Source organism: Salvelinus sp. IW2-2015, linkage group LG3 (genome assembly GCF_002910315.2).
Source record: "Salvelinus sp. IW2-2015 linkage group LG3, ASM291031v2, whole genome shotgun sequence".
NCBI classification, from domain to species: Eukaryota; Metazoa; Chordata; class Actinopteri; order Salmoniformes; family Salmonidae; genus Salvelinus; species Salvelinus sp. IW2-2015.
The window spans coordinates 7,649,328-7,660,355 of NC_036840.1; the positions used below are offsets into that span (position 1 = coordinate 7,649,328).

General features: G+C 45.7%; 1 protein-coding gene across 1 annotated transcript in view; it reads left to right on the plus strand.

Annotated features, from left to right (window-relative positions):
• LOC111955984 (stabilin-2) overlaps positions 1 to 10,825 on the plus strand; it is a 42,649-nt gene extending 31,824 nt beyond the window's left edge. The window contains 24 exon segments of the mRNA XM_070436529.1: positions 151 to 270; positions 476 to 520; positions 815 to 895; positions 980 to 1,135; positions 3,366 to 3,497; positions 3,627 to 3,686; positions 3,803 to 4,069; positions 4,212 to 4,358; positions 4,474 to 4,530; positions 4,629 to 4,749; positions 5,079 to 5,228; positions 5,395 to 5,499; positions 5,657 to 5,764; positions 5,958 to 6,151; positions 6,290 to 6,431; positions 6,608 to 6,741; positions 6,870 to 7,035; positions 7,165 to 7,271; positions 7,369 to 7,488; positions 8,865 to 9,014; positions 9,327 to 9,440; positions 9,652 to 9,783; positions 9,948 to 10,061; positions 10,218 to 10,825. Of these exon segments, the coding sequence (XP_070292630.1) occupies positions 151 to 270; positions 476 to 520; positions 815 to 895; positions 980 to 1,135; positions 3,366 to 3,497; positions 3,627 to 3,686; positions 3,803 to 4,069; positions 4,212 to 4,358; positions 4,474 to 4,530; positions 4,629 to 4,749; positions 5,079 to 5,228; positions 5,395 to 5,499; positions 5,657 to 5,764; positions 5,958 to 6,151; positions 6,290 to 6,431; positions 6,608 to 6,741; positions 6,870 to 7,035; positions 7,165 to 7,271; positions 7,369 to 7,488; positions 8,865 to 9,014; positions 9,327 to 9,440; positions 9,652 to 9,783; positions 9,948 to 10,061; positions 10,218 to 10,277 (2,982 nt within the window). The 3' untranslated portion in view covers positions 10,278 to 10,825.
• The last annotated feature ends 203 nt before the right edge of the window (positions 10,826 to 11,028 follow it).

Here is an 11,028-nt window from a genome sequence, read left to right on the forward strand (position 1 = left end):
AGTGTAACAGAGTGGTGAACAGTGTAACAGAGTGGTGAACAGTGTAACAGAGTGGTGAATCATGTAACAGTGTGGTGAACAGTGTAACAGAGTGGTGAACAGTGTAACAGAGTTGTGAATCATGTAACAGTGTGGTGGTCCTCTTGGCAGAAACAAAGGGACTGCCACAGGTTCGCCAGGTGTAATATGACTGGTCCAGGGGAAAACAGCTGCACCTGTATGGACGGATACATGGGCGACGGCATCCGCTGCAAAGGCACTGTGGGCAAGGTGAGCAGGAGAGGAGACTACACATAGCATGATCAAGTAAAAGATACATTTGATTGCCATTTGTAAGTACACGTACATACCCCATGTAAGCTCACACCTCTTTTCCCACTTTATTTCTTACTCTCTCTCTCTCACACACTCACTCACTCACTCATTCACACTCTTCATTTGACCATTGATCAGGGTTTATCTTTTTCATCTACAGGAGCTTCTCACCAGGAAACTGAGGGATTTCTATCTTGGGTTGATGGTGAGTCTCTCACTGACCAGTAGCACACTTTTATTTATGTTCTGTATTAAGATACACATCCTCGTAAGAAAGGCACAACACAATCACTGTTGATCGTGTGGCTCAGTTGGTAGAGCATGGCGCTTGCAACGCCAGGGTTGTGGGTTCATTCCCCACGGGGGGACCAGGATGAATATGTATGAACTTTCCAATTTGTAAGTCGCTCTGGATAAGAGCGTCAGCTAAATGACTTAAAATGTAAATGTAAAAAATTTAAATAATAGCAAATTAACTAAAGATGTTGTTTGTTTTCAGATGGCAGATATTTCTCTGAAGGGCCGGGGTCCATTCACAGTCTTTGCTCCAACAGCTGAGGCCTTCGCCCGGGGGGAGATGGTAGGAAAGTGTGTGTGTGTATGCGCCTGTGTTTATATACCTGTGTGTGTACGGATCTTATCTTGTCTCATGACTTGCTCTTAGGCAAAAGAGTTGAGGCATCCCTCGAAGAGAGACAAGAGGGCCAACATTCTTCGCTACCACATCGTGTCATGTCATACCTTATTGGCCAGCGACCTGACCACGCCCAGAAACCTGACCACTCTCATGGGAGACGTCTTGACCATCACCTACTCTGAGGTAACCAATGAGATTACAACACTCCCAGTGGATTCTATTGGTTGCTTCAATGCCTGGATTATTATCCTAGATTCCATTTATTATCATGATGGATTGGACATTATTTATACAGTGCATTCGGAAAGTATTCAGACCCCATCAATCTACACACAATACCTCAGAATGGTAAAGCAAAAACAGACTTTTCTAAATGTTTGCAAATGTATAAAATAAAAAAAAACATATATATTACATTTACATAAGTATTCAGACCCTTTACTCAGTACTTTGTTGAAACACATTTGGCAGCGATTACAGTCTCCAGTCTTCTTGGGTATGACGCTACAAGCTTGGCACACCTGTATTCTGGGAGTTTCTCCCATTCTTCTCTGCAGATCCCGTCAAGCTCATCAGGTTGGATGGGGAGTGTCGCTGCACAGCTCTTTCAGGTCCTCTAGAGATGTTCGATCGGGTTCCAGTCCGGGCTCTGGCTGGCCACTCAAGGACATTCAGAGACTTGTCCGAAGCCCTCCTGCGTTGTCTTGGCTGTGTGTTAGGGTCGTTGTCCTGTTGGAGGTGAACTTTCGTCCCAGTCTGAGGTCCTGAGCGCTCTGGAGCAGATTTCATCAAGGATCTCTCTGTACTTTGCTCCGTTCATCTTTCCCTCGATCCGACTGGTCTCCCAGTCCCTGCCGCTGAAAAATGTCCCCACAACATGATGCTGCCACCACCATGCTTCACCGTAGGGATGGTGCCAGGTTTCCTCCAGACGTGACGCTTGGTATTCAGGCCAAAGAGTTCAATCTTGGCTTCATGACCAGAGAATCTTGTTTTCATAGTCTGAGAGTCTGTAGATGCCTTTTGGCAAACTCCAAGCGGGCTGTCATGTGCCTTTTACTGATGAGTGGCTTCCCGTTGCCACTCTACCATGAAGGCCTGATTGGTGGAGTGCTGCAGAGATGGTTGTCCTTCTGGAAGGTTCTTCCATCTCCACAGAGGAACTCTGGTTCTTGGTCACCTCCCTGACTAAGGCCCTTCTCCCCCGATTGCTCAGTTTGGTCGGGCAGCCAGCTCAAGGATGAGTCTTAGTGGTTCCAAACATCTTCCATTTAAGAATGATGGAGGCCACTGTGTTCTTGGGGACCTTCAATGCTATCCCCAGATCTGTGCCTCGACACAATTCTGTCTCGGATCTCTACAGACAATTCCTTCGACCTCATGGCTTGGTTTTTGCTCTGTTATGCACTGTCAACTGTTTTTTTTTTCTTCATTTTTTCCCCCCAACCTTTATTTAACCAGGTAGGCAAGTTGAGAACAAGTTCTCATTTCCAATTGCGACCTGGCCAAGATAAAGCAAAGCAGTTCGACACATACAACAACACAGAGTTACACATGGAGTAAAACAAACAAACAGTCAATAATACTGTAGAAAAATAAGTCTATATACAATGTGAGCAAATGAGGTGAGATAAGGGAGGTAAAGAGAAAAAAAAGGCCATGGTGGCGAAGTAAATACCATATAGCAAGTAAAACACTGGAATGGTAGATTTGCAGTGGAAGAATGTGCAAAGTAGAGATAGAAATAATGGGGTGCAAAGGAGCAAAATAAATAAATAAATACAGTAGGGGAAGAGGTAGTTGTTTGGGATAAATTATAGATGGGCTATGTACAGGTGCAGTAATCTGTGAGCTGCACTGACAGCTGGTGCTTAAAGCTAGTGAGGGAGATAAGTGTTTCCAGTTTCAGAGATTTTTGTAGTTCGTTCCAGTCATTGGCAGTCATTGGCATGTGTGACCTTAGACAGCTGTGTGCCTTTCCAAATCATGTCCAATCAATAGAATTTACCACAGGTGGACTCCAATCAAGTTGTAGAAACATCTCAAGGATGATCAATGGAAACAGGATGCACCTGAGTTCAATTTCGAGTTTCATAGCAAAGGATCTAAACACAGTTTTTTATTTTTAAAACATTTGTAAAAATGTCTAAAAACCTGTTTTCACTTTGACATTATGGGGAATTGTGTGTAGATTGATGAGGATTCTTTAAAAATATTTTTTTTTAATAAGGCTGTAACGTAACAAAATATGGAAAAAGTCAAGGGGTCTGAATACTTTRCGAATGCACTGTATACCTTGAGAAGTGTAGAAGTATAGTATGGATATATGTTGCATCTGGTTCCTCTGCTACATTTGAGGAAGAGATTCAATGGTTGTGGTGAGAGAGCTGAGGTCTCCTGTCCTTGTTTCCAGGGWACCATCCTCATCAACAACATGGTGAAAGTGGTGCGCAGTGATGACCCGAGCATCAATGGGATCATCCATGAGATTGACACCTTCATGATACCAGAGAGGCTGAAGAAGGCTGATGTGATAGAGGGGCCAGTATGTACAAAGATAAAGACTATTTGTAATCAATATACCTGTTTAAATCTGTCAAACACTCCATCATGGGATAACTCATCACCATCTCCCTGTCCCTCTCTCTTTCCCTKTCCATCTCTCCCTTCACAGTTGAACCTCACTGATGTGGCTGATGGTAATGGTTACAAGACCTTCTACAAACTGCTGTTGGTTAGTATTTGTCCCTGTGAAGTTCCTATTTCCTTTATGGATTCTGAGAATAACAATCTTAAACTTCTCGCCTGAAAAGTGTTAAAGAAGGTGTTCTTCTCTGTTTCTCCCTGCAGGACACAGATGTGATGGCAATGGTGAACGACCCCCTCCACCAGCCCGTGACATTGTTCCTGCCGTCGGACCGCGCCATGGCCGCACTGCCCCAGGAGCAGAAAGACTTCCTTTACAACACACAGAACAGAGGACACCTGCTGGAGTATCTCAAATACCACATCCTCCGAGACACCAAGGTGTATGCAGCAGAGCTGGTCCACATCGATCCTATACGGACGCTCCAGGGATCCGAACTCAAAGCCAACTGTGGAGGGCTGGACAACATAGTGAGTAAAACAAAGTAGTGTTGTGTTTGTACAACACTAACAAGCGGAATATAATTTAGAGGCAAAAAAAGTAAGGCCATCTTGTGGTATTTGGATTGACCCAGACCCCAACGTTTTCTGAGAGATGTACTTTTCTGCACAGGGTGAAATCTTCCTCAACGACGGGAACTGCCGAATCATCCAGAGGCACATCCCCTTCAACGGTGGGATAGCCTATGGGATCGACTGTCTGCTGAACCCGCCGAGCCTCGGGGGTCGCTGTGACAAAAAGGAAACTGTAGATTTCCCGGTGAGTGTGACCATATCATGCAGTAGAAAGTCTTTTGTATTGCTACCATGGAATAAGGTGATTAGAATTATTATTGTCTTAGAATGTTTTTTTCTGTGTTTCTCCTGTGTGATAGCTACCCTGTTCATTCTGCACATCATCAACACGCTGCCCCCCTGGGTCCAAACTCAAGGTATCTGTTCACCCATCCACCCGTCGTAACCGTTATGTGAATATAACACTTGCATCTCTCCCCATACTAAAAACTGCACCTTTATATGTATTCTGCAGGAGGTGAAGAAATGTGACCTGCACATGATAGTGAATATGAATAAAGGCTGCCAGGCCTTATGTACTTTTGTCCTCTGGCAACCCAAGTGCTGTACTGGCTTCTATGGACGTGACTGTCTGGGTAAGAACTCCCAAAATCTGCCTCAGATCTCCCTGATCAGACCAAGACWGCATCTCAAATGGCATCTTATTCCCTTTATAGTGCACTACTTGTCAAATGTACTAGGGAACAGGGTACTATTTGGAATGCAACCTACTAAATAGGACAACAATGACAGTTTTGTGGTGAAAACCCCAGAAAAGAATGTAATTCTCAAAGACTAGCTCCAAAAGTCTCATGCAGTCTCAGAAATGTGATTGGCATTCGTTGAAGCAGGTGTTTGAAGTGAGACTACAGATCTGAGTTGTTTCCCATCATGACTTTGACTTCCTGTTCGTGTTTACCTCAAGTTTGTCCTGGCGGGAATTCATCTCCCTGTTTGAACCATGGAAAGTGTGATGACGGTCACCTAGGCAACGGTAACTGCACATGTGACACTGGTTTCCATGGCGACGCCTGTGAGTTGTGTAAAAAAAGCCACTATGGACCGGACTGCACAGGTGTGTAGTGCTCTAGTGTGGATACCTTCATCTCAAGATTTAGTTGTGCTACCTCGTGTGAAGAATTTCATTGTGAACTTGTGTGGCTTAATTTAGTATAATCTTGAATCATTCTCCGTACTGAATCTTGAACCTGATTTGTGATATGATGTCATTTTTTCCTCAGCATGTAACTGCACAGAGCATGGGTCATGTGAAGAAGGCCTTAAAGGGACAGGCTCCTGTTTCTGTGAACAGGGCTGGACCGGGCAGCGCTGTGAGACACAACTAGGTAAAGAACCACAAGTTACAAAATGTCCACCACACAAAGGAAAACCAAGAGCCATCATCTTGAAATGGCAATTTCTGCTACATTTAAAACACTGATATTTAGCATTTAAACTTTGATGTTAACTGTTCCTGTCACCCTTCACCCCCTCTCCCTATAGCGGAGGGTCCAGTCTGCTCCCCAACCTGCTCTCAGAACGGCATATGTAAAGAGAACAACACCTGTGTATGTAAACTTTTCTACGAGGGAGACGGCATCAGCTGCATAGGTAATGGCCTGCAGAGACAACACTGGAGTACTACAACACACACACATTTCCACACACACATCCCACATGCAGACACATACGGTGTATACGCACATGAAACAAATTCTGTACATCACTGTTGATCACTGCTTCTCTTCTGTGTCATGAATTTCTCCTTTTGCTGCTCCTTCCTCCTCCTCTCCACGCCCTCTAGTGGCTGACCTGTGTAAGTTCTGGAACGGTGGCTGTGCCCAGGGAGCTAAGTGCAGTCAGAAGGGGGAGACGGTGAGCTGCGCCTGCCCTCAGGGACACTCTGGAGACGGCTTCATCTGTCGGCCCATAGACCCTTGCTCCGTCGATGACAACGGGGGTTGCCACGAGCACGCCACCTGCACCATGACTGGGCCGGTAAGGGGTCAGCCACGGGGTGCCATGGGTACTACAGGGGTTGCTATGGTAACTTATTAGCGTACCGCCAATAGTCCCAGCATGTCAGCTATAAATATGAATTCATCTTTGTGTGTGTGTGTGTGTGTGTGTCTACAGGGAAAGAAGAAGTGTGTGTGTAAGGATAACTACATCGGGGACGGTGTGACGTGTGAGGTGAAGGAGCTTCTTGTGAACCGTTGTCTCCAGGAGAACGGGCAGTGCCACTCTGACGCCCAGTGTACCGACCTTCACTACGAGGGTACGCCATGCACGCACACACATACTGTACACTCCTTGTATAGGAGTTTCATTTAAAGTCTGCATAAGAATACATAGGATATATATACAGTATAGCTCTTTTCCAAGACCCAAACGCACACATGTGGTGTGTGATATGCTGTGATGTTTACATCTTCTATCTTTGGTGCCCACCAGACAGCACAGTCGGTGTGTTCCACTTCCGGTCCAACAAGGGACAGTACAAGCTGAACTATACATCGGCCCAGGAGGCCTGCACAGGAGAGGGGGGAACCATCGCCACGTACACACAGCTCTCCTACGCACAGCAGGTGAGCACACACACATTAACACACACCAGAAAAGATACACAAACACATTTACCCACACATACATATTCACACACACAGACACACACACAGACTGACAAACACCTACTATGCTACCCCTCTGTCTCCAGGCTGGGCTCAACCTGTGTGCGGCTAGCTGGCTGGACCAGGCCAGAGTGGCCTACCCCACCACCTACTCCAACCCCAAGTGTGGCTTTGGTCACGTGGGCATCGTAGACTACGGCTTACGCAACAACCTCAGCGAGACCTGGGACACCTTCTGCTACAGGGTCAAGGGTAAGAGGGGAAAATGAGAGGAGGGAATAATTGAGAGGGGAGGGAAAGAGGGAGAGCGAGACAGCCCTCTTTATGTGTGAAAAATGTGTTTTCTAAGGTGTTTCATACGGTGTGTGTGTCCCCCTCCAGAGGTGAAATGTGAATGTAAAGCAGGATATATAGGAGATGGATACTCCTGCATTGGAAACCTCCTGCAGGTCCTCACTGAGAAGCCCACCTTCTCCAACTTCCTCTCTGTGAGTATCTAAATGGTATCATTCTATTCAGGTTTTGATTTATTGTATGTTCACTCACAGTGGTTTGTTACTGATCCGGTGTCTTTTTTACCTGCAGCAAATCCTGAACTACTCCCAGATGTCCGTGTCAGGAAAACAGTTTATGAAGCGCCTCAGTAACCTGACCATCCAGTCCACTCTGTTTGTACCTGATAATACCGGACTGTACCAGAACCAGGTACAAGAACACCCTGTCAGACACACTGACATGCATTCTGATGCACACCCGGACATATGTATGCACAGTCTCACACAGCTACTCACACACAGCCCTGTACATTACCACCAGAGGCATCATGCCAGATTTGTCAGATTTGTCATGTTTAAATATACAAAATAATAATAATAAAATAAAATAAATATTTTGAGAATTTGGCAGGATGTCCAACCGGCCTCACAACCGCAGAACACGTAACCACGCCAGCCCAGGACCTCCACATCCGGCTTCTTCACCTGCGGGATCGTCTGACACCAGTCACCTGGACAGCTGATGAAACTGGGGGTTTGCACAATCGAAGAATTTCTGCATAACCTGTCAGAAACCGTCTTGGGGAAGCTCATCTGAGTGCTCGTAGTCCTCACCAGGGTGTTGACCTGACTGCAGTTCGGCGTCGTAACAGACTTCAATGGGCAAATGCTCACCTTTCGATGGCCACTGGCACACTGGAGAAGTGTTATCTTCAGGGATGAATCCCGTTTTCAATTGTACCGGGCAGATGGCAGACAAGGCGTCGTGTGGCGAATGGTTTGCTGTTGTCAACGTTGTGAACAGAGTGCCGTGGCGGTGGGGTTATGGTATGGGCAGGCATAAGCTACAGACAATGAACACAATTGCATTTTATCGATGGCAATTTAAATGCACAGACATACCGTGACGAGATCCTTAGGCCCATTGTCGTGCCATTCATCCGCTGCCATCACCTCATGTTTCAGCATGATAATGCACGGCCCCATGTCGCAAGGATCTATACACAATTCCTGGAAGCTGAAAATGTCCCAGTTCTTCCATGGCCTGCATACTCACCAGACATGTCACCCATTGAGCATGTTTGGGATGCTCTGGATTGACGTGTACGACAGCGTGTTCCAGTTCCCGCCAATATCCAGCAAATCCAAGTTGCTAGCTTATCTAATTATCTTAGTTGGTAGACTTTAGAAAAGTAAGCAATTACTAAATGTACTGAATAAGACTCACATTCCTTTCAATCTTTTACCCAGATTTTTGCAAAGAAGCATATTTCGTTTTTTTGTTAAAAATATAACCACAGGAGGATGGTGGCACCTTCATTGGGGAGGACCGGCTCGGGGTAATGGCTGGAGGTGAAAAAGTGGAATGCTGTCAAATACATCAAACACATGGTTTCCCACGTTAGCGGAGACTGCATTATTGGTAAACGCTGCATATGTCGGCCCAATCGGAAATGACCTTTAAATGTCTGTCGCGCAATCTGTACCGCTTCATCGATCCAGATTGAATAGAGCCCTTACTCAGACTTATATGAACATGTATATGTATAAATGTGTACACTCACTCTCCTGTGTTGTATTGCCCAGACACTGACCCACAGGGACATGGAGTACCATCTCTCGGAGGGCCGGGCCTTGGCCCTGAAAGACCTGACCAACGGCAGCCGTATCCACACCCGGCTGGGCCAAAGCCTCATTGTCCTGGGTATCGTTGACTTCCTCAACCCAAAGGTCCTGGTGAGACATGGAGCTACAGTACTGTACACATCAACCCTGTACTTACTGTACTTTGGGCATTCACTCACTGTACCACACTCAGGTTCTCTGTTGTTTTTCAGTCCCCGGTATAGGAATGTATTATATATTGCCCTGGTTAACCAGGTCTCCTAGATTGAACTAAGATGTTTGAGAAAATGTGAAAATTAGCTACTGAACCAGCCTCATAGACCGCATATTATAGAACAGCTAACCACTGAAAATAAAGTTTGACTTCATGATTGTAGTCTGTGAGCTCAAACTGGTCCCATCCTGATCTCTCTCTCTCTGTAGAGTTCCTCACGTTATATCAACGACCGCTTCATCGTCGACTCCGACATCCTGGCATCCAATGGGATCATCCATGTGCTGCAGGGACCCCTCAAAGCCCCTCCCCCTTGGATAGTGGTGAGATTATTACATCATTTTCTGTTTAGTTTCTCTCCTTGATCTCTGACGAGATGTTGCTAAACTACTGGTCCTTGATCAGATTTATAGTTTATGGTTAAGATTAGGACTGATTCAAATTGTGAGAACTGATCCTACATCAGTTGGTAAGGTCAGGTATTGGTGGACTCCTGTGTCTGACCTCTGACCCTATCTGTGACTGGTCCCCCAGCTCCACGCGGGTCACAAGGCAGGGATGGGGATTGGAGTTGTGCTGTTGATCATGCTGATGGCTGGGGCTGGGTTCGTAGGCTACCACTTCTACACCCACAAGACCAAACCATTCCAGTTCCACTACTTTAAGGTGAGTGTGTTGGTTGAATGATGTCTGAATGTTGTGCAACAAGGACTTTTTGTCTCATTGGAGGCAATCAGCTGTTTACTGATATTCTGTCGGTTCAGAAACTAACGTACAATAAAACATGGGGAACCTCGAACTTGATAATTGACCTTTGCCCTCTTTTGCAGGAAGAGGACGAGACGCCTCCAGACTGCAACCCTGCCATCTGCAACCCCAGCATTGTTAACCCCACTTATGACTCTGCCCCTGCCACAAGTGAACCCGTTCCATCTGAGCTTCCTGTAAGTGACCCCACCCTATTTTATTTGTATACCAACCACTGTAGAGAAAATATGTGCATGAATATGAATTCTATTGAACTATATGTGGTGAAGTAGCACCTTTGCTTTAGGGGGTGACACCATAACTCCAGATGACATATGAATGTGTTTTAACAGGAGGAGGACAAACACCATGTGGTAGAGGGTGGCCCGTATGACCTGCTCCAGGACTGCTGAGAGACACACGTCACAGTCCTCACTCTCCCTCTGATAAAGCTGTGAGGAGTGCTACTACATGTTGTACACGTGTTGACCAGTGGAGGGCAGCACTGTGGGACTAAGAGCACCATTCAATCTGTAGTTCAGCACTATAGAAATGTCATTTCCGATTGCACGGACATTTGAAGCATTTACCGTCAATGCGGGAACATTGCCGTTAAATTTAAATAGCGCTAAACTTCCACGACACAGCTTGACTCGAGCCCGAAGACTATCCTCCTCAGAGAGAGTTGGACAGTGCCCTAAGGACAAACAGGGCTCAGTCTCCCACAAAACAACCTCACTATGGACTCATTCTCAGTGCCTTGTCTAGTAATGTTAGCAGTCTTCCTGTGGCGCAATCGTGAAATAAATATTATACAGATTTTTGGGGGGTTAATTCATATACAAAATAAGTATTTTAAGTCTCTGTCAAAAAGGGTTTACCCACAATTTCAAATCTTTAATAGTATGAAACGGAGATAACCAGATGCAACCATCTTTGTTGATAAAAACATTTGAAGCAATGCTTGAGCAAATCTTTCCATTCATCCAACCAACACACTCAAGAAAACGTTTAACCACAGCCAAATATACATATCAACCGAACTCTCAATGTACAATTATGAAGCAAAGCATAAGCATAAAGGACTCTGGCGTTAGGATCTCGCCCCATAAGCATGGGTTTACAGGTCTGAACTCTGGGGCACTCTGCAGGTCAGTGAGTCAA